The sequence below is a fragment of the Pseudophryne corroboree genome, chromosome 9 (assembly GCF_028390025.1).
Source record: "Pseudophryne corroboree isolate aPseCor3 chromosome 9, aPseCor3.hap2, whole genome shotgun sequence".
NCBI lineage: Eukaryota > Metazoa > Chordata > Amphibia > Anura > Myobatrachidae > Pseudophryne > Pseudophryne corroboree.
Genome location: NC_086452.1, coordinates 317089295 through 317113765, shown reverse-complemented (window position 1 = coordinate 317113765; position 24471 = coordinate 317089295). Strand labels below are relative to the sequence as shown.

The window sequence follows — 24471 nt, the reverse complement described above, 5'->3', positions numbered from 1 at the left end:
CCCCGGTGGACGGAGAGTCGTGCCCCGGCGAGTGGGTGAGTCCGCTCCGTGATCGGAGCTTCCCTGCTAGCCGCCGCGCTCGCTGTCCCCCGGAGCTGCGGAAGCCGCTGGGCCGCTGGACGCGCCCTCCCTCCTCTGCCTCTTACGTCCTCCGGGTAGCTGGGGACACGGAGAGCCGCGCGGCCGGCCGCCTGGGCCCCTCGGGTGGACGCACTGAGGGCCGCTATCCTCCCGCTCCCCTGTGCTGTGGGGACGGGAGGCCTACTGACAGGATAGGACAGGAGCCTAGATTGAACTCCCGGGCCGGCGCACAGCTCCGGAGCCGCAGGGAGGAACCACACACCTCTCCCCTGCCCTCTGGAGCTCCATCCATCGGGGGACCAGCCAGCTAGGGGAGCTTCTCCTGCCGGTGCTCACTACTGCGGGTGCCTGGGATAGCTGGGGCCGCCAGGGATTGGTGGTGCTGCGTGGGGCCCGGTGGCCATCTTGGAGGGGGTCCTCAGCCGACACTGGGAATCAGAGGCGCACGGAGGGGGCTGTGGGACCGCAGCGGAACAACGGGGAGCCACAACATCATCGAGGGATAAGTGAGCGGCTGCTGCTATAAGATCAGTGGCACCCCCTCACCACATTATATTACGATCCAGCTTCTACTTCCCCCCCCGTGCCGGGACATCACTGCTGTTCCCTACCTCTGCACGCACCGACTCCGTATACCGGTTTGATTGCCCCCAGGGGGCTGCGGAGTCACCAGTGGCTCCTGACATCACACACCGGGTGCTGGAAACCTCGTCCTGCTCCGCCCTGACCCCGGTGACACCGGCTCTTGAGCCCGGCGGGACCCCACTGGCACCTGACCTGCATTGAAGAACTGCCTGACCTGCTTTAATACTCGGGACTCATACCCCCTGGCCCGCAACGGCGGAGGTGTCCTTGACCAGGGGACTCCCTCCTACCTCGGACGTGGAATCCTCATTGCCGACATTCCCGCCATACCAGCCCCCGGCGCTATGACCGCCTGAAAGTGAGGAGCGCGGCCCCCCCCTGGGTTTCTCCCCCCCACCTTTTTTTTTTTGCTATTTTTTTTTGTTTTGTTTTGTGTTTGACTCCCCGTATCCCCTGACGGATCATATTTCATAGTATAATACCCTACACTGGTACGATCCACATGCAGAAATCTTCGTCCAAGACTCCTAAACAAGGGGGTGCTGATATCTCTCAACACTTTACCAGGGGCACCAAGAATACCCAACCTAGGGGTCTCCCCTCCCCTCTGCACGATTCTATGGATAACTCCGCCTTCCGCTCCGTCCACTAAAGATGATATCTTAGCCCTCCGCTCCCTTATTTCGGACTTTAAGGACTCCTTGGAGTCCAAACTGGACAAGGCGGTGGCCTCCATTAAAACGGACATCTCTTCCCTTGCTTCCAGAGCCTCGAAAATGGAATCCCGTCAGGACCATTTCCAGAAAGCTCTAAACGATACGGGGCGCGATCTGGACCACATTGTCTCAAAACTATCAGAGCTTCGCACTAAAAACGAGGATCTCGAGAACCGCGAACGCAGATCCAATCTGCGCATTCGCAACATCCCGGAATCCGTCAGCATGGATAACCTCGAACCTTATCTCCACGACCTCTTCTCCTTCCTGATCCCGGACCTGGGGGCTGTACAGATCCCTCTAGAGAGGGCTCACCGTGCCCTTCGTCCTAAGCCTAGGGATGGCGAACCTCCTCGTGATGTGGTCCTCCGCTTCCTCAAGTTTAAGGATAAGGAAAGGGTCCTCAATTCCACCCGTGGAAAGCCTTATGTACTCTACAATTCTTCTAAACTACAGTTCTTTCAAGATCTGGCCCCTCTGACCTTAGCTAAATGGAGAGAACTCCATGATCTGACAAAGGCACTACGGGACAGGAACATCCGATACCGATGGGGCTTCCCCTTCAAGCTAATCGTTGACCTCCAGGGAAAGACGGTCATCATCAGAGATCCCCGTGAGGGCAGGGACCTGCTCTCGCATATAGAGGAGGCTAGCCCCCCCCCGTTGGAGCAGACCACTCAACTTAAAATTAGATGATGCGTTAGGTTGGATGTTCTCCAACGAGCCCTTTTTCCTATCCGTCGATAACTACACCAGCCCTTGAATAATCTGCACCACTATGCATACTTCCCCCCTCAGACATCTGTATAACTTTTAATTGACTGTTTGTTGTCGGGGGATCACACCCCTTGTTATACTGTTATACAGTTATACAATGATACGACTGTAAGGATTTCAATGTTATGTTCACGTAATGCATATGTTCACTCCTCCCCACATACCCCTCTCCCCCCCCCCCTTTTTTTTTTTTCCTCCTTTCTCATCCCCCCATCCATCCATCCCTACCCCATGATGCCTTTTGTTCTTTTCTGGAATTATCTCGAGGTCACTCTTTGTAGCAGTTCAAACTCACTAAACTCCATATGTTTATAGTAGCCTGGGTGGCCAATCTCTGGTTTCTAGCAATCGCCCCTAGCCCTTTATGCTACTTCCAATTGAGGTTAGATTCTATCGCTCCCTTACGCCCCATTTTGCCTCCCATTGTTAGTTTGTTCTCAGTTCAGGGACTTAATGTCTCTCTTAGATGCTCACGGTTATAATGATAGCACCATGCATTACTAGGTCTCTTTTCTCCTGCAGTCCCAACGTTTTCAAGTTTTATCTGTTTTTGTTTGTGGTGCGGTCCACGGGCACAGGGGTCTCACATATTTAACCAGATTCTCCGCTGGTACCCTCCTAGACTTCACAAGCTGCACTGTGGGCCCCCTGTGCTGGTCGATCCCGCAGGTTTTAACAAGTGTGTATCTTTGTATACCGTAAAATTTCTGGTATCTCCAGACAATAAGTACTCAATGTATTTTCTGGTAAAGATTGTTTCTCTCCTCCTTCCATACACCCTCCAATTTTTTTTTTTCTCTTTCTCTCTTCCCCTCCCCCCTCGTCTCCCTCCCTCTACCCCCCCTCACCGAGGGGACACCGTTCCACCTCTTGTCTCTTACACTCTAGTGCTCATTTTGTTTGACGCCTTACCCCCCTCTCTCCTCGGGTTGTGCGTATACTCTCTGTTCTCCTCCATACATGTGATATTTCTCTACTCATTTAGATCTCCACCACCCCCCAATTTTATTTACTTTTTTTTTACTCCCTTTTGGCGACACGGAACTTGGGTTCCCTCGCCTCTCTGGACCACTAAGTCCTAACTACAGGAGTACCAATCTCCTTTGTGTTGAGTAACCTGTTCTTTCTCTTTTTCCTACCCGTCTCTATTCTTTTTTGGGGGGTTTTGTTTTTCTTTTTTTTCCTCTCACCTCTTTTTCTCCCTCTCTCCTCTTTTTCTTTCTCTCCCTTTTTTTTCTAAACTTTTCCTCCCGAGCGAGTCGGTCTCCTACTACTGATCTCCCTTTTCATTACCTCACCCAAACTCTCCCTGCTCCCAGCACCATGCCCTTCACCATTGCCTCTATGAATGTCCGGGGCCTTAACACGCCCCATAAACGCTCTCATCTGTTCCGTACAATCCGCACCCTACGCGCAGACATAGTTCTACTTCAAGAAACACATTTTAAGCGTAATGGCCACCCCACTTTATCTTCCAGACGATTTTCCACTGTGTTGTACTCCTCAAGTGAATCTAAGCACAACGGAGTCGCTATCCTGATAAGCAACAAACTCCCCTTCACCCAAAGCTCGGTTCATGTTGACACAGATGGGAGGTATATCATTCTGGTTGGCAGGCTGGGACACCTGGACGTAACTATAGCCAACCTATACGCACCCAACACGGGCCAACAACGGTTTTTGAGATCCTTTTTCAAAGCTCTCCAGAAACACAGAGCGGGTTATGTATTCCTGGGAGGGGACTTCAACGCAGTCCTAGACCCTCTACTAGATAAATCCGCTCCCCAGAAGCACCCCCGCACCTGTCATATATCCGACACCTTCTCCAAACTTATTAAAGAAGCATCTCTCTTCGATACCTGGCGTGCTCTTAACCCATCCTCCAAGGACTATACTTTTTTTTCCTGCCCCCATCAATCTTATTCCAGACTAGACTATCTCTTCTGCAGCCCCCCGGCCTCTAACCACATTCTTTCCTCTTCGATTATCCCCAATGTCTGGTCGGATCATTCCTCCATCGCGTCCGCATTTGATCTGTTGGATGCCCCAACTTCCCGCCCATCTTGGCGCTTGAACGAGACACTTCTTAAAATTCCCTCCTTCAAATCCAAGATAGCCGGGCTGCTCACGGAATATTTTTCTCTTAACAATCCTGAATCAGGATGTTCCCCATTAGTCTGGGAAGCCCACAAAGCTGTCCTCAGAGGCTATGTAATTAGTTATGCATCTCATCGCAATAGGGAACACAAAGCAATACTCAAGAATCTCACTGATCAGGTCCAAAACCTAGACTCTCTTCATAAAAGTAGTCCCACGGACTCGAACTACAAACAGCTTATGGTAGCCAAGGCAGCCCTCAATGCACTAATCACAGAAAAGATAGATAAATCCCTTCGTTGGCTGAATCAGCGATTTTATGAGAAAAGCAACAAGGCTGACGCCCTCTTGGCAAACAGGTTAAAAGCACGTAAAGCCCTCTCTTCTATAGTCTCACTTAAGGACTCTAATGGCAACACACATTATAAACCCTCAGACATCAACTCTATCTTTAAGGAATACTACGCCCGCTTGTATAACTCCCCAGACAGTTCGTCATCCCTACCTGACTCAAATATGCGAATTTCCGATTTCCTGACCTCATGCTCTCTTCCACAGTTGGATGATCCTTCAACCACTGCACTATGTAAGCCTATATCCGACGATGAAGTATCGGCTGCTCTTAAACTTCAGAAACCCTCTAAGGCCCCAGGACCGGACGGCCTACCCTTCGCGTACTATAAAACATTCGAATCTGATCTAGTCCCCCACTTGATGTCTACTTTTAATAAAATCCTTAACGGGGAACTCTTTCACAGCGAAACTACTAGAGCACTAATCACTGTTATTCCCAAGCCTGGTAAGGATCACCAGCAGGTCTCTAATTATCGCCCTATATCCCTTCTCAATACCGACCTGAAACTTTTTGCAAAAATTCTTGCCCTACGCCTGAACCTTCTTCTCCCGTCCCTTATACACCCCGACCAAGTCGGATTTGTCCCTACACGCCAAGCTCTAGATAATACCAGACGCACCATCAACTTGATCTATCATGCTAACTCAATCAAGCTCCCCTCTTTTATTGGCATTAGACGCGGAAAAAGCCTTCGATAGGGTTTCGTGGGCCTTCCTCGATCAAACGCTCCGCAGCTTTGGTGTCCGAGGGAAATTTCTCCAAGCAATCTCGGCACTCTATCACAACCCCTCCACTTCTGTTCTAACAAACGGAATTCTTTCGGACACCTTCGCCATCACCAATGGTACGCGACAGGGATGCCCCCTGTCGCCTCTCATCTTCGCTCTGATAATTGAACCTCTCGCCTGCCGCATCTGTCTTAATCCGGACATTACGGGCTTTTCTATCAAAGACTCACACTACAAACTTTCCCTTTTTGCGGATGACGTCCTCCTCACCCTCACTAACCCGTTAATTTCCCTACCCAATCTTTTCAAAGAATTAACTCTCTACGGGGACCTCTCTGGATATAGGGTGAACAACGACAAGTCAGAGGCTCTCCCACTACACATCCCTCTCAATACCCTAAACCTTCTGAAATCCAACTTCCCTTATGCATGGCGTCACACCTCCATTAAATATTTGGGGGTGCAAATCACCAAATCTTACCATTCTCTCTATGACGCCAACTTTCCACCCTTATTTAAGGAAATATCTCAAAACATCTTAGGATGGAAAAAACATTTCATTTCTTGGATCGGCAGGAATAATGCCATTAAGATGAACGTCATCCCCAAGATATTATACCTCTTCCAGACTCTCCCTGTCCCGGTCCCTCTTCGGATTCTATCCTCCCTCCAGACCCAATATGGTAAATTCATATGGAATGACAAGAAGCCACGACTGCGTAGGGAGACCCTCCAACAGAGCTCTCCGTGTGGTGGTCTAGGCCTTCCCTCGCTGTCAAGATACTACCACGCCACGGCACTCAGTCAACTCGTCGCCTGGCACTCTCCACGGCACACAAGGAGATGGGTGGACTTGGAGAGTGATTTGGCTCAGGTCGATTCGGTTTCTCACCTCCCATGGCTTCCCCGTCCGCACAGACCTAAAACCATTCAGCCAGTGCCAACAATATCCCTAAATTTATCGGTGTGGGATTCGCTAAAATCTAAAAACTTACACTCCACACAATTCCCTCTCCCCTAACCCCCATTTGGAACAACCCCTCCTTCTCACCGGGCCGATCCCATTAATTTGCTTCCAACTGGACCAGAGCAGGAGTCTCCCGCTTTCATCATCTACTTCACACAATGTACCGTACTCATTCGCAGACCTTCAAACAAAGCACTCTCTCCCGACGTCATATTTCAATCAATACCTTCAAATTCGAAATTTCGTTATGTCCTCAACTAGGACAACGCCTATCCCTACCGACTCCGATGGAGCGCCTTTGAATGTATCGTCCCACGGACCGAGGCACTATTTCTAATCTGTATCACTCCATTTTGTCTCCAGTTGCGTCACCCCGCACAGCACATGAACTTGCTTGGGAAACTGACTTGGGGACATCCCTGGAAGATGACGCGTGGGAATCTATCCGACTGAATATCTCTAAATGTTCTATTAGCATCTCCATTAAGGAGAACTCCTACAAAGTTTACACGCGATGGTATCTGGTTCCCGAGCGCTTACACCAAATATACCCGAACACTTCTAACCTCTGTTGGCGCCAATGTGGTCAAGTAGGCTCGTATTTTCACATCTGGTGGAGCTGCCCGAGGATAGCCTCTTTTTGGTTAATGGTCCGTATCCTTATCCAGTCGCTTATTCCGGACTGCCCCCTTTTACCCCCTGAGACGTTGCTCCTGTGTGCCCCAGCCTGTCAGCTATCCAAGCCGGAAAACAAACTGGCTATGCATATAGCCTGTGCAGCTAAACTCCAGATTGCTAAATCATGAAAACTCCCCACCCCTCCAACCCGTCCGGAACTCATGAACCGCGTTTGGTTTGTGGCAAAGATGGAATATCTCTCCTCCTTGATGAACAACACAGTGGATAAATTCCACGGCGTCTGGACACCTTGGTACACTAAATTTCAAGTAGCTCTTCCAGGTCTCTCCTAGTTCGCCTTACCCTTTTTCCCCACATGACTCTTCCCCCGACTCGCTCTCCCCCCGTTCGTGACTTGTTTCTGCTTTTTTATACTCCTTTTTTTTCTCTCTTCACTCTCTCCCCTCCTCAATTCTTTACTCCACTCTTCCTTCTTTTTCCATATTACTCTCTCGATAATCTCCTACAAATCCTCCCAAAGATCCCAATGTTTGTCCCTTTGGAATATTTTATACTGTTTCCTAATTTTGTTCCTAACTACCGACTGTTTTTGGATTTGTTTAAAATAAAGAATATAACACAAACAAAAGCAAAAAAAAAAAAAAAGTAAATATAAAAGAACAAGATAACACGAGGACAAACTCTCGCACTTAATCTTTTACTCCATGTATACTAGTTTTGTTGTGCTTAGATAATGTCCATTGCTTTCATCTGTCATTGTATTCCTCGTCAATAAACTTTTGTGATTTAAAAAAAAAAAAAAAATTCCACACCGAAGAGGCGATTTTTTTTTGTAATTTGACCAGGCATGTCAATGGCCATATTCGTCCCACGGACAACAGGTGTCTCCCCGGGTGCCTGACTTAAACAAACCACCTCACCATCAGAATCCTCCTTGCCAATTTCCTCCTCAGCGCAAGCAACACCCATATCCTCATCCTGGTGTACTTCAACAGTGACATCTTCAATTTGACTATCAGGAACTGGACTGCGGGTGCTCCTTCCAGCACTTGCAGGGGGCGTGCAAATGGTGGAAGGCGCCACCTCTTCCCGTCCAGTGTTGGGAAGGTCAGGCATCGCAGCCGACACAATTGGACTCTCCTTGGGGATTTGTGATTTAGAAGAACGCACAGTTCTTTGCTGTGCTTTTGCCAGCTTAAGTCTTTTCATTTTTCTAGCGAGAGGATGAGTGCTTCCATCGTCATGTGAAGCTGAACCACTAGCCATGAACATAGGCCAGGGCCTCAGCCGTTCTTTGCCACTCCGTGTCGTAAATGGCATATTGGCAAGTTTACGCTTCTCCTCAGACACTCTTAATTTTGATTTTTGGGTCATTTTACAGAACTTTTGTGTTTTGGATTTTACATGCTCTGTACTATGACATTGGGCATCGGCCTTGGCAGACGACGTTGATGGCATTTCATCGTCTCGGCCATGACTAGTGGCAGCAGCTTCAGCACGAGGTGGAAGTGGATCTTGATCTTTCCCTATTTTACCCTCCACAATTTTGTTCTCCATTTTTTAATGTGTGGAATTATATGCCAGTATCAATAGCAATGGCCTACTACTATATATACTGTGCACAACTGAAATGCACCACAGGTATGGATGGATAGCATACTTGACGACTCAGAGGTAGGTAGAGCAGTGGCCTACAGTACCATACTGCTAAATATTATATACTGGTGGTCAGCAAACTGTGCAAAACTGAAATGCACAACAGGTATGGATGGATAGTATACTTGACGACACAGAGGTAGGTAGAGCAGTGGCCTACTGTACCGTACTGCTATATATTATATACTGGTGGTCAGCAAACTGTGCAAAACTGAAATGCACCACAGGTATGGATGGATAGTATACTTGACGACACAGAGGTAGGTAGAGCAGTGGCCTTCTGTATCGTACTCCTATATATTATATACTGGTGGTCAGCAAAATTATGCACTGTACTCCTACTATATACTACAATGCAGCACAGATATGGAGCGTTTTTCAGGCAGAGAACGTATAATACTGGTGGTCACTGGTCAGCAAAACTCTGCACTGTACTCCTCCTATATAATACTGTTGGTCCCCAGTCCCCACAATAAAGCAGTGTGAGCACAGATATATGCAGCACACTGAGCACAGATATGGAGCGTTTTTCAGGCAGAAAACGTATAGTACTGGTGGTCACTGGTCAGCAAAACTCTGCACTGTACTCCTCCTATATAATACTGTTGGTCCCCAGTCCCCACAATAAAGCAGTGTGAGCACAGATATATGCAGCACACTGAGCACAGATATGGAGCGTTTTTCAGGCAGAGAACGTATAATACTGGTGGTCACTGGTCAGCAAAACTCTGCACTGTACTCCTCCTATAATACTGCTGGTCCCCAGAATAAAGATATTTGCAGCCCCCTGAAAGCTCTGAAACAAAGTGAGAAGACGCCAGCCACGTCCTCTCACTATCATTCCCAATGCACGAGTGAAAAATGGCGGCGACGCGCGGCTCCTTATATAGAATCCGAATCTCGCGAGAATCCGACAGCGGGATGATGACGTTCGGGCGCGCTCGGGTTAACCGAGCAATACTGGAGTATCCGAGTATGCCTCGGACCCGTGTAAAAATAAGATTTTACTCACCGGTAAATCTATTTCTTGTAGTCCGTAGTGGATGCTGGGAACTCCGAAAGGACCATGGGGATAGCGGCTCCGCAGGAGACTGGGCACAACTAAAGAAAGCTTTTAGGTCACCTGGTGTGCACTGGCTCCTCCCACCATGACCCTCCTCCAAGCCTCAGTTAGGACACTGTGCCCGGACGAGCTGACATAATAAGGAAGGATTTTGAATCCCGGGTAAGACTCTTACCAGCTACACCAATCACACCGTATAACTCGTGATACCATACCCAGTTTTACAGTATGAAAACAACTGAGCCTCTCAACAGATGGCTCAACAATAACCCTTTAGTTAACAATAACTATGTACAAGTATTGCAGACAATCCGCACTTGGGACGGACGCCCAGCATCCACTACGGACTACGAGAAATAGATTTACCGGTGAGTAAAATCTTATTTTCTCTGACGTCCTAGTGGATGCTGGGAACTCCGAAAGGACCATGGGGATTATACCAAAGCTCCCAAACGGGCGGGAGAGTGCGGATGACTCTGCAGCACCGAATGAGAGAACTCAAGGTCCTCCTCAGCCAGGGTATCAAATTTGTAGAATTTTGCAAACGTGTTTGCCCCTGACCAAGTAGCAGCTCGGCAAAGTTGTAAAGCCGAGACCCCTCGGGCAGCCGCCCAAGATGAGCCCACCTTCCTTATGGAATGGGCTTTTACTGATTTAGGATGCGGCAGTCCATCCGCAGAATGCGCCAGCTGAATTGTGCTACAAATCCAGCGAGCAATAGTCTGCTTAGGAGCAGGAGCACCCAGCTTGTTGGGTGCATACAGGATAAATAGCGAGTCAGTTTTCCTGACTCTAGCCGTCCTGGAAACATAAATTTTCAAGGCCCTGACTACGTCCAGCAACTTGGAATCCTCCAAGTCCCTAGTAGCCGCAGGCACCACAATAGGTTGGTTCAAGTGAAAAGCTGATACCACCTTAGGGAGAAACTGGGGACGAGTCCTCAATTCTGCCCTATCCATATGGAAAATCAGATAAGGGCTTTTACATGACAAAGCCGCCAATTCTGACACACGCCTGGCTGAAGCCAAGGCCAATAACATGACCACTTTCCACGTGAGATATTTTAGATCCACGGTTTTAAGTGGCTCAAACCAATGTGATTTTAAGAAACTCAACACCACGTTGAGATCCCAAGGTGCCACTGGAGGCACAAAAGGGGGCTGAATATGCAGCACTCCCTTAACAAACGTCTGAACTTCAGGTAGTGAAGCTAGTTCTTTCTGGAAGAAAATCGACAGAGCCGAGATCTGTACCTTAATGGAGCCTAATTTCAGGCCCATAGTCACTCCTGCTTGTAGGAAATGCAGAAATCGACCCAGTTAAAATTCCTCTGTTGGGGCCGTTTTGGCCTCACACCAAGCAACACACATCCGCCATATGCGGTGATAATGCTTTGCAGTTACATCTTTCCTGGCTTTAATCAGCGTAGGAATGACTTCCTCCGGAATGCCCTTTTCCTTCAGGATCCGGCATTCAACCGCCCTGCTGTCAAACGCAGCCGCGGTAAGTCTTGGAACAGACAGGGCCCCTGCTGTAGCAGATCCTGTCTGAGCGGCAGAGGCCATGGGTCCTCTGAGATCATCTCTTGAAGTTCCGGGTACCACGCTCGTCTTGGCCAATCCGGAACCACGAGTATTGTTCTTACTCCTCGTTTTCTTATTATTCTCAGTACCCTTGGTATGAGAGGCAGAGGAGGGAACACATAAACTGACTGGTACACCCACGGTGTCACTAGAGCGTCCACAGCTATCGCCTGAGGGTCCCTTGACCTGGCGCAATATCTCTCTAGTTTTTTGTTTAGGCGGGACGCCATCATGTCCACCTGTGGCCTTTCCCAACGGTTTACCAAAAGTTGGAAGACTTCTGGATGAAGTCCCCACTCTCCCGGGTGTAGGTCGTGTCCGCTGAGGAAGTCTGCTTCCCAGTTGTCCACTCCCGGAATGAACACTGCTGACAGTGCTAAGACGTGATTTTCCGCCCATCGGAGAATCCTTGTGGCTTCTGCCATCACCATCCTGCTTCTTGTGCCGTCCTGTCGGTTTACATGGGCGACTGCCGTGATGTTGTCTGATTGGATCAGTACCGGCTGGTTTTGAAGCAGAGGCCTTGCCAGACTTAGGGCATTGTAAATGGCCCTCAGTTCCAGAATATTTATGTGTAGGGACGACTCCCGACTTGACCAAAGTCCTTGGAAATTTCTTCCCTGTGTGACTGCCCCCCAGCCTCGAAGGCTGGCATCCGTGGTTACCAGGACCCAGTCCTGTATGCCGAATCTGCGGCCCTCTTGAAGATGAGCACTCTGCAGCCACCACAGTAGAGATACCCTGGTCCTTGGAGACAGGGTTATCAGCCGATGCATCTGAAGATGCGATCCCGACCACTTGTCCAAGAGGTCCCACTGAAAGGTTCTTGCATGGAACCTGCCGAATGGAATTTTGCTTCGTAAGAAGCTACCATTTTTCCCAGGACTCGTGTGCAGTGATGCACCGATACCTGTTTTGGTTTCAGGAGGTCTCTGACTAGAGATGACAGCTCCTTGGCTTTCTCCTGCGGGAGAAACACTTTTTTCTGTTCTGTGTCCAGAACCATCCCCAGGAACAGTAGGCGTGTGGTAGGAACCAGCTGTGACTTTGGAATGTATAGAATCCATCCGTGCTGTTGTAGCACTTCCCGAGATAGTGCTACTCCGACCAGCAATTGCTCCTTGGACCTTGCCTTTATAAGGAGATCGTCCAAGTACGGGATAATTAAAACTTCCTTTCTCGAAGGAGTATAATCATTTCTGCCATTACCTTGGTAAAGACCCTCGGTGCCGTGGACAGTCCAAACGGCAGTGTTTGGAATTGGTAATGGCAATCATGTACCACAAATCTGAGGTACTCCTGGTGAGGATGGTAAATGGGGACATGTAGGTAAGCCTCCTTGATGTCCAGGGATACCATGTAATCCCCCTCCTCCAGGCTTGCAATAATCGCCCTGAGCGATTCCATCTTGAACTTGAATTTTTTTATGTATGTGTTCAAGGATTTCAAATATAAAATGGGTCTCACCGAACCATCCGGTTTCGGTATGTGGAATAGTAACCCCGTCCTTGTTGAAGTAGGGGCACCGTGACTATCACCTGCTGGGAATACAGCTTGTGAATTGCCTCTAGCACAGTCTCCCTGCCTGAGGGAGTTGTCGGCAAGGCAGATTTGAGGAAACAGCGGGGGGGAGACGCCTCGAATTCCAGCTTGTACCCCTGAAATACTACTTGAAGGATCTAGGGATCCACCTGTAAGCGAGCCCACTGATCGCTGAAATTTTTGAGGCGGCCCCCCACCGTACCTGGCTACGCCTGTGGAGCCCCACCGTCATGCGGTGGACTCAGAGGAAGCGGGGGAAGAATTTTGATTCTGGGAACTGGCTGACTGGTGCAGCTTTTTCCCTCTTCCCTCGTTTTACACGCTTGCATTTCTGAAGCCGAAAGGACTGTACCTGATAATACAGTGCTTTCTGAGGCTGTGAGGAAACCTGAGGTAAAAATTTTTCCTTCCCAGCTGTTGCTGTGGATACGAGGTCCCAGAGACCATCCCCAAACAATTCCTCACCCTTATAAGGCTCTATGTGCCTTTTAAAGTCAGCATCACCTGTCCAGTGTCGGGTCTCTAATAACCTCCTGACCGAATGGACATTGCATTAATTCTGGATGCCAGCCGGCAAAATATCCCTCTGTGCATCCCTCATATATAAGACGTCTTATGTTCGCAAAATAGTATCCCTGTTTGACAGGGTTACAGACCACGCTGCAGCAGCACTATCTGCAGGTCTCAGTCTAATACCCGAGTGTGTAAATACAGACTTCAGGATAGCCTCCTGCTTTTTATCAGCAGGTACCTTCAAAGTGTCCGTATCCTAAGACGGCAGTGCCACCTTTTTTGACAAACGTGTGAGCGCCTTATCCACCCTAGGGGATATCTCCCAGCGTAACTTATCCTCTGGCGGGAAAGGGTACGCCATCAGTAACTTTTTAGAAATTACCAGTTTCTTATCGGGGGAACCCACGCTTTTTCACACTTCATTCACTCATTTGATGGGGGAACAAAACACTGCCTGCTTTTTCTCCCCAAACATAAAACCCTTTTTTAGTGGTACTTGGGTTAATGTCAGAAATGTGTAACACATTTTTTATTGCCGGGATCATGTAACGGATGTTCCTAGTGGATTGTGTATATGTCTCAACCTTGTCGACACTGGAGTCAGACTCCGTGTCGACATCTGTGTCTGCCACCTGAGGGAGCGGGCGTTTTTGAGCCCCTGATGGCCTTTGAGACGCCTGGGCAGGCGCGGGCTGAGAAGCCGGCTGTCCCATAGCTGTTACGTCATCCAGCCTTTTATGTAAGGAGTTGACACTGTCGGTTTATACCTTCCACCTATCCATCCACTCTGGTGTCGGCCCCACAGGGGGCGACATCCCATTTATCGGCATCTGCTCTGCCATCACATAAGCCTCCTCATCAAACGTGTCGACACAGCCATACCGACACACCGCACACACACAGGGAATGCTCTGACTGAGGACAGGACCCCACACAGCCCTTTGGGGAGACAGAGAGAGAGTATGCCAGCACACACCAGAGCGCTATATAATTTTGGGATTAACACTATATTGAGTGAATTTTTCCCAATAGCTGCTTGTATATACAATATTGCGCCTAAATTTAGTGCCCCCCCCTCTCTTTTTAACCCTTTGAGCCTGAAAACTACAGGGGAGAGCCTGGGGAGCTGTCTTCCAGTTGCACTGTGAAGAGAAAATGGCGCCAGTGTGCTGAGAGAGATAGCTCCGCCCCTTTTTCGCTGACTTTTCTCCCGCATTTTTATGGATTCTGGCAGGGGTATTTATCACATATATAGCCTCTGGGGCTATATATTGTGATATATATGCCAGCCAAGGTGTTTTTATTGCTGCTCAGGGCGCCCCCCCCCAGCGCCCTGCACCCTCAGTGACCGGAGTGTGAAGTGTGCATGAGGAGCAACGGCGCACAGCTGCAGTGCTGTGCGCTACCTTGGTGAAGACTGATGTCTTCTGCCGCCGATTTTCCGGACCTCTTCTTGCTTCTGGCTCTGTAAGGGGGACGGCGGCGCGGCTCCGGGACCGAACACCAAGGCCAGTTCCATGCGGTCGATCCCTCTGGAGCTAATGGTGTCCAGTAGCCTAAGAAGCCCAAGCTAGCTGCAAGCAGGTAGGTTCGCTTCTTCTCCCCTTAGTCCCTCGCTGCAGTGAGCCTGTTGCCAGCAGGTCTCACTGTAAAATAAAAAACCTAATTATATACTTTCTTTCTAGAAGCTCAGGAGAGCCCCTAGTGTGCATCCAACCTCGGCCGGGCACAAAATCTAACTGAGGCTTGGAGGAGGGTCATGGTGGGAGGAGCCAGTGCACACCAGGTGACCTAAAAGCTTTCTTTAGTTGTGCCCAGTCTCCTGCGGAGCCGCTATCCCCATGGTCCTTTCGGAGTTCCCAGCATCCACTAGGACGTCAGAGAAATGGGTGAAGTTCGGGGGGGTTCGGATTCCGAGGAACCGAACCCGCTCATCACTAATTAGAAATTACAGTGACTCCTGGATATAAAATAATAATTAGAATAATTCTTAAAATAATACAGCACATTACAGTGACCATGTGGAGTCACACGAAGAATTTTGTTGTGTAATTCATTTGTCTTCCTGTCTTACCAATCCAAAATGGCTTCTTCCCAGCAAACTTCCAGAGCCAGCTCATATCTGCCTCCGAATGCACGCTGGTTAGATGGCTGTTAGACCTGAAATGTAAAATGCGCAATCACATTAGACTGACAGTTCTGAATATTGGGCCTAATTCAGACCTGATCGCAGCAGCAAACTTTTTCTCTAATGGGCAAAACCATGTGCACTGCAGGGGGGGCAGATATAACATGTGCAGAGAGAGTTAGATTTGGGTGGGGTGTGTTCAAACTGAAATCTAAATTGCAGTGTAAAAATAAAGCAGCCAGTATTTACCCTGCACAGAAACAAAATAACCCACCCAAATCTAACTCTCTCTGCACATGTTACATCTGCCCCACCTGCACTGCACATGATTTTGCCCATTAGAGAAAGATTTTGCTGCTGCAATTAGGTCCGAATTAGGACCCTAATAAGGTGGATAAAGACCCGATAGGATAGAATTTACATCCAGAACTCTTATTGCCATTAACCCGGACCGCAATTCAACAACAGACCAATAAATCGTTATAGAAAACTACTGGAATTAATTGAGCATGTGAGTTTGCCCACCAACCCATATGAACATAGTGCCCCGTGTATGTATAAAAACAGGATTGAGAACCAATTGGTCTTTTCTATGCCTCGCTGTGTGTTACACGGAAGGCCGCGTCCGTTAATATCGTTATACTAAGACTAGGAGTAACGAGCGGATCCCGCACAGCAGGAGGGCCCTGTTTCTTACCTCTGTGCGCAGTCGTGCTCCGCCCCCTCCCAGGTGGACTTTTGTAGAGTGTTGTGATAATAACAGTGTTTCTGATGAAGGGTCCACCCTGCCGGACATTCCCTGAGCTTTCTATCCTGCAAAACAGGATTGCAGGCTTGATCAAAGTGATAAATGTAACGCAAACAGTTCAAGGACATAATCTGATTTATTGCGTTCTGCTTCTGTACATTATACCGTCAGTCTGCAAACTATCATCTAATGGGGAGAACAGAGAGCTACTTCCACTCGGAGACAATGTCACATTAACCCTCAGGACACCAGCAAGTAAAGCACAAGTGGGCTGATTTCATAGAATGGTGCAATATGCATGATGCATTGTAACCCGTATCACGTAAGACACTGGGGGTTATTCAGAGTTGTTAGCAAACCAAAAAAGTTAGCATTTGGGCAAAATCATGCTGCAGTGCAGGTGGGGCAGATGTAACATGTGCAGAGAGAGTTAGATTTGGGTGGGGTGTGGCAAACTGAAATCTAAATTGCAGTGTAAAAATAAATTAAAAAAAGCCAGTATTTACCCTGCACAGAAACAATGTAACGTGACGGCAGATAAGAACCACTTGGCCCATCTAGTCTGCCCCTTTTTTATCCTTTAGGTAACTTACAACCTATTTGCTACTTAGATGATGATCTTAGGCTATTCATATGCCTATCTGGGTTAGATATGTGTGACTGTATCCATGCCTAGGTTTGAGATGTCCAGCGTGCGGGGGGGGACAAGCGCAGTGAAGCCCCTTTCTGCGAGCTCGCCACAGGTTCTATTCCCACTGGGAAGAGTCCCTGACAGGGGGCGGGATCCCGGCATCAGTATTGTGACCGGCGGTCTCCTGACCGCCATTCATACAACTACATCCCACCTATCCCAAGCATGCTTAAATTGCTTTACTGTATTAGCCCCCCAACATCCACTAGTGCGATATGGCCACTTTTCATCGATTCCGAGCTTTCCATGAATATCGGAGGAAAAGGTGCACATCGGAGTGCATTTGTACACAATCGGATGCGATTATCGGATGTAAAAAAACCCACTCAAGTAGGAAATCGTAATGGCAGGACTCCCGGGAAGCTGCCGGGCAGATCGAGGGAAAATCAGATCCAACTTTTAGTTCAGTCTCACTAGTGGATGGGGGCCTTTACCCTCAACTACCTCTGACAGGAGGCTATTCCACTTATCCACTACCCTAATATGAAGTCATTTTTCATTACCCCTAAATCTACCTACCATCAAGTCTGCCCTTAGATAGACAGATATAAAATACATAGACACATATCAGATAGATAGATAGATAGATAGATAGATATTATATAGATATGAGCTAGATCAGGGGTGGGCAATTATTTCAGCTGGGGGGCCGCTTAATACTTCCAGCGAATATTCGAGTGCCACACACAAAATACACAAAAAAAATACGATTTTACTCACCGGTAAATCTATTTTTCGTAGTCCGTTGTGGATGCTGGGGACTCCATAAGGACCATGGGGAATAGACGGGCTCCGCAGGAGACTGGGCACTCTAAGAAAGATTTAGTACTACTGGTGTGCACTGGCTCCTCCCTCTATGCCCCTCCTCCAGACCTCAGTTAAGGAAACTGTGCCCGGAAGAGCTGACATTATAAGGAAAGGATTTTGGAATCCAGGGTAAGACTCATACCAGCCACACCAATCACACCGTATAACTTGTGATAAACTTACCCAGTCAACAGTATGAACAACAACAGGGCATCAAACAATGGATGCCAACATAACATAACCCTTTATTAAGCAATAACTATATACACGTATTGCAGAAAGTCCGCACTTGGGACGGGCGCCTAGCATCCACTACGGACTACGAGAAATAGATTTACCGGTGAGTAAAATCTTAATTTCTCTAACTTCCTAGTGGATGCTGGGGACTCCGTAAGGACCATGGGGATTATACCAAAGCTCCCAAACGGGCAGGAGAGTGCGGATGACTCTGCAGCACCGAATGGGCAAACACAAGGTCCTCCTCAGCCAGGGTATCAAACTTGTAGAACCTAGCAAAGGTGTTTGAACCCGACCAAGTAGCTGCTCGGCAAAGCTGTAATGCCGAGACCCCTTGGGCAGCCGCACAAGAAGAGCCCACTTTCCGTGTGGAATGGGCTATCACTGATTTTGGATGCGGTAATCCAGCCGCAGAATGAGCCTGCTGAATCGTGTTACAGATCCAGCGAGCAATAGTTTGCTTTGAAGCAGGAGCACCCAGCTTGTTGGATGCATACAGGATAAACAGCGAGTCAGTTTTCCTGACTCCAGTCGTCCTGGCTACATAGATCTTCAAAGCCCATACTACATCAAGCAACTTGGAATCCTCCAAGTCACGAGTAGCCGCAGGCACCACAATAGGTTGGTTCAAATAAAAAGATGACACCACCTTCGGCAGAAATTGCGGACGAGTTCGTAATTCTACCCTGTCCATATGGAAAACCAGAGAGGGGCTTTTACATGACAACGCCGCCAATTCTGACACACGCCTAGCCGAAGCTAAGGCCAATAGCATGACCACTTTCTACGTGAGATATTTTAACTCCACGGTCTTAAGTGGCTCAAACCAGTGAGATTTTAGGAAACTCAACACCACGTTAAGATCCCAAGGTGCCACTGGTGGCACAAAAGGGGGCTGAATATGCAGCACTCCCTTAACAAACGTCTGAACCTCAGGAAGTGAAGCCAGTTCCTTTTGAAAGAAAATGGAGCGGGCCGAAATCTGGACCTTTATGGACCCCAATTTTAAGCCCATAGTCACTCCCGACTGTAGGAAGTGAAGGAAACGGCCCAGCTGGAATTCCTCTGTAGGGGCCTTCCTGGCCTCACACCAAGCAACATATTTTCGCCATATACGGTGATAATGTTTTGCTGTCACATCCTTCCTAGCCTTTATTAGCGTAGGAATAACTTCATCCGGAATGCCTTTTTCCGCTAGGATCCGGCGTTCAACCGCCATGCCGTCAAACGCAGCCGCGGTAAGTCTTGGAACAGACAGGGCCCCTGTTGCAACAGGTCCTGTCTGAGAGGCAGGGGCCATGGGTCCTCTGTGAGCATTTCTTGCAGTTCCGGGTACCAAGTCCTTCTTGGCCAATCCGGGACAATGAGTATTGTTCTCACTCCTCTTTCTCTATCGTCCTAGTGGATGCTGGGGTTCCTGAAAGGACCATGGGGAATAGCGGCTCCGCAGGAGACAGGGCACAAAAAGTAAAGCTTTTCCAGATCAGGTGGTGTGCACTGGCTCCTCCCCCTATGACCCTCCTCCAGACTCCAGTTAGATTTTTGTGCCCGGCCGAGAAGGGTGCAATCTAGGTGGCTCTCCTAAAGAGCTGCTTAGAAAAAGTTTAGCTTAGGTTTTTTATTTTACAGTGAGTCCTGCTGGCAACAGGATCACTGCAACGAGGGACTGAGGGGAGAAGAAGTGAACTCACCTGCGTGCAGGATGGATTGGCTTCTTGGCTACTGGACATCAGCTCCAGAGGGACGATCACAGGTACAGCCTGGATGGTCACCGGAGCCGCGCCGCCGGCCCCCTTGCAGATGCTGAAGTCAGAAGAGGTCCAGAATCGGCGGCTGAAGACTCCTGCAGTCTTCTAAAGGTAGCGCACAGCACTGCAGCTGTGCGCCATTTTCCTCTCAGCACACTTCACACGCAGTCACTGAGGGTGCAGGGCGCTGGGGGGGGGCGCCCTGGGAGGCAAATGTAACCTATATAAAGGCTAAAAATACCTCACATATAGCCCCCAGAGGCTATATGGAGATATTTAACCCCTGCCTGGATTCACTAAATAGCGGGAGACGAGCCCGCCGGAAAAGGGGCGGGGCCTATCTCCTCAGCACACGGCGCCATTTCCTCTCACAGCTCCGCTGGTCAGGACGGCTCCCAGGTCTCTCCCCTGCACTGCACTACAGAAACAGGGTAAAACAGAGAGGGGGGGCAAATTTATGGCGATATTTTGATATATATAAAGCAGCTATAAGGGAGCACTTATTAGAAGGCTATCCCTGTTATATATAGCGCTTTTGGTGTGTGCTGGCAAACTCTCCCTCTGTCTCCCCAAAGGGCTAGTGGGTCCTGTCTTCGTTAGGAGCATTCCCTGTGTGTCTGCTGTGTGTCGGTACGTGTGTGTCGACATGTATGAGGACGATATTGGTGTGGAGGCGGAGCAATTGCCAAATATGAGGATGTCACCCCCTAGGGAGTCGACACCAGAATGGATGCCTTTATTTATGGAACTACGGGATAGTGTCAACACGCTAAAGCAGTCGTTTGACGACATGAGACGGCCGGACAATCAATTAGTGCCTGTCCAGGCGACTCAAACACCGTCAGGGGCTGTGAAACGCCTTTTGCCTCAGTCGGTCGACACAGACCCAGACGCAGGCACTGACTCCAGTGGTGACGGTGACGAATCAACCGTATTTTCCAGTAGGGCCACACGTTATATGATTTTGGCAATGAAGGAGGCGTTACATTTAGCTGATACTACAGGTACCACTAAACAGGGTATTATGTGGGGTGTGAAAAAACTACCTATAGTTTTTCCTGAATCAGAAGAATTAAATGACGTGTGTAATGAAGCGTGGGTTGCCCCTGATAAAAAGCTGATAATTTCAAAGAAATTATTGGCATTATACCCTTTCCCGCCAGAGGTTAGGGAGCGCTGGGAAACACCTCCTAGGGTGGACAAGGCGCTAACACGCTTATCTAAACAAGTGGCGTTACCCTCTCCTGAGACGGCCGCACTTAAAGATCCATCAGATAGGAGGATGGAAAATATCCAAAAAAGTATATACACACATGCAGGTGTTATACTACGACCAGCTATAGCGACTGCCTGGATGTGCAGTGCTGGGGTAGTTTGGTCAGAGTCCCTGATTGAAAATATTGATACCCTGGACAGGGACAATATTTTACTGTCGTTAGAACAAATAAAGGATGCATTTCTTTATATGCGTGATGCACAGAGGGATATCTGCACACTGGCATCACGGGTAAGTGCTATGTCCATTTCGGCCAGAAGAGCTTTATGGACGCGACAGTGGACAGGCGATGCGGATTCAAAACGACATATGGAAGTTTTGCCGTATAAAGGGGAGGAGTTATTTGGAGTCGGTCTATCAGATTTGGTGGCCACGGCTACAGCCGGGAAATCCACCTTTCTACCTCAAGTCACTCCCCAACAGAGGCAGAGGTCGAGGGAAGAGACAGCAACAGGCAGCTCCTTCCCAGGAACAGAAGCCTTCCCCGGCTTCTACAAAAGCCTCAGCATGACGCTGGGGCTTCTCAAGCGGACTCGGGGACGGTGGGTGGTCGTCTCAAAAATTACAGCGCGCAGTGGGCTCACTCGCAGGTAGATCCCTGGATCCTGCAGATAATATCTCAGGGGTACAGGTTGGAATTAGAGACAGATCCACCTCGCCGTTTCCTGAAGTCTGCTTTACCAACGTCCCCCTCCGAAAGGGAGACGGTTTTGGAAGCCATTCACAAGCTGTACTCTCAGCAGGTGATAGTCAAGGTACCTCTTCTACAACAAGGGAAGGGGTATTATTCCACTCTTTTTGTGGTACCGAAGCCGGATGGCTCGGTAAGGCCTATTCTAAATCTGAAGTCCTTGAACCTGTACATAAAGAAGTTCAAGTTCAAGATGGAGTCACTCAGAGCAGTGATAGCGAACCTGGAAGAGGGGGACTTTATGGTATCCTTGGACATCAAGGATGCGTATCTCCACGTTCCAATTTACCCCTCACACCAGGGGTACCTCAGGTTCGTTGTACAAAACTGTCACTATCAGTTTCAGACGCTGCCGTTCGGATTGTCCACGGCACCTCGGGTCTTTACAAAGGTAATGGCCGAGATGATGATTCTTCTTCGAAGAAAAGGCATATTAATTATCCCATACTTGGACGATCTCCTAATAAGGGCAAGGTCCAGAGAACAGCTAGAGATGGGATTAGCACTGTCGCAAGAAGTGCTAAAACAGCACGGGTGGATTCTGAATATTCCAAAATCCCAGTTAATGCCGACAACTCGTCTGCTGTTCCTAGGGATGATTCTGGACACGGTTCAGAAAAAGGTTTTTCTCCCGGAGGAAAAAGCCAAGGAGTTATCCGAGCTTGTCAGGAACCTCCTAAAACCAGGAAAGGTGTCTGTACATCAATGCACAAGAGTCCTGGGAAAAATGGTGGCTTCTTACGAAGCAATTCCATTCGGCAGATTCCACGCAAGAATTTTCCAAAGGGATCTGTTGGACAAATGGTCAGGGTCGCATCTTCAGATGCACCTGCGGATAACCCTGTCTCCAAGGACAAGGGTGTCTCTTCTGTGGTGGTTGCAGAGTGCTCATCTATTGGAGGGCCGCAGATTCGGCATACAGGATTGGATCCTGGTGACCACGGACGCCAGCCTGAGAGGCTGGGGAGCAGTCACACAAGGAAGAAACTTCCAGGGAGTATGGACGAGCCTGGAAACGTCTCTTCACATAAACATTCTGGAACTAAGAGCAATATACAATGCTCTAAGCCAGGCAGAACCTCTGCTTCAGGGAAAACCGGTGTTGATCCAGTCGGACAACATCACGGCAGTCGCCCATGTGAACAGACAGGGCGGCACAAGAAGCAGGAGTGCAATGGCAGAAGCTGCAAGGATTCTTCGCTGGGCAGAGAATCATGTGTTAGCACTGTCAGCAGTGTTCATCCCGGGAGTGGACAACTGGGAAGCAGACTTCCTCAGCAGACACGATCTTCACCCGGGAGAGTGGGGACTTCATCCAGAAGTCTTCCACTTGCTGGTAACCCGTTGGGAAAGACCAATGGTGGACATGATGGCGTCTCGCCTCAACAAAAAACTGGACAGGTATTGCGCCAGGTCAAGAGATCCGCAGGCAATAGCTGTGGACGCGCTGGTAACGCCTTGGGTGTACCAGTCGGTGTATGTGTTTCCTCCTCTGCCTATCATACCAAAAGTATTGAGAATTATACGGCAAAGAGGCGTAAGGACGATACTAGTGGTTCCGGATTGGCCAAGAAGGACTTGGTACCCGGAACTTCAAGAGATGATCACGGAAGATCCGTGGCCTCTACCTCTAAGGAGGGACTTGCTTCAGCAGGGTCCCTGTCTGTTTCAAGACTTACCGCGGCTGCGTTTGACGGCATGGCGGTTGAACGCCGGATCCTAAAGGAAAAAGGCATGCCGGAAGAAGTCATTCCTACTTTGATTAAAGCAAGGAAGGAAGTAACCGTGCAACATTATCACCGAATTTGGCGAAAATATGTTGCGTGGTGCGAAGATCGGAGTGCTCCGACGGAGGAATTTCAACTGGGTCGATTCCTACATTTCCTGCAATCAGGATTGTCTATGGGTCTCAAATTGGGATCTATTAAGGTTCAAATTTCGGCCCTGTCGATTTTCTTTCAAAAAGAATTGGCTTCAGTCCCTGAAGTCCAGACCTTTGTTAAGGGAGTGCTACATATACAGCCTCCTGTGGTGCCTCCAGTGGCACCGTGGGATCTCAATGTGGTTTTGGACTTTCTAAAATCTCATTGGTTTGAACCACTAAAGAAGGTGGATTTGAAATATCTCACATGGAAAGTGACCATGCTTCTAGCCCTGGCTTCGGCCAGGAGAGTGTCAGAACTGGCAGCTTTATCTTACAAAAGCCCATATCTGATTTTCCATTCGGACAGGGCAGAACTGCGGACTCGTCCGCATTTTCTCCCTAAGGTGGTGTCAGCATTTCATCTGAACCAGCCTATTGTAGTGCCTGCGGCTACAAGTGACTTGGAGGACTCCAAGTTACTGGACGTTGTCAGAGCATTAAAAATATATATTGCAAGGACAGCTGGAGTCAGAAAATCTGACTCGTTGTTTATATTGTATGCACCCAACAAGATGGGTGCTCCTGCGTCTAAGCAGACGATTGCTCGTTGGATCTGTAGCACAATCCAACTTGCACATTCTGTGGCAGGCCTGCCACAGCCTAAATCTGTGAAGGCCCACTCCACAAGGAAGGTGGGTTCATCTTGGGCGGCTGCCCGAGGGGTCTCGGCATTACAACTTTGCCGAGCAGCTACGTGGTCAGGGGAGAACACGTTTGTAAAATTTTACAAATTTGATACTCTGGCTAAGGAGGACCTGGAGTTCTCTCATTCGGTGCTGCAGAGTCATCCGCACTCTCCCGCCCGTTTGGGAGCTTTGGTATAATCCCCATGGTCCTTTCAGGAACCCCAGCATCCACTAGGACGATAGAGAAAATAAGATTTTACTTACCGATAAATCTATTTCTCGGAGTCCGTAGT

At 48.9% G+C, this 24471-nt stretch overlaps 1 protein-coding gene across 1 annotated transcript in view; it reads right to left on the bottom strand.

The window, feature by feature from the left end:
* LOC134958092 (uncharacterized) overlaps positions 1-24471 on the bottom strand; it is a 78445-nt gene that overhangs the window by 37455 nt on the left and 16519 nt on the right. The window contains exons 4-5 of the mRNA XM_063940451.1: positions 16128-16243; positions 15377-15462 (exon numbers count right to left, since the gene is read on the bottom strand). Of these exons, the coding sequence (XP_063796521.1) occupies positions 15377-15462; positions 16128-16243 (202 nt within the window). The remainder of the gene's footprint in view (positions 1-15376; positions 15463-16127; positions 16244-24471) is intronic.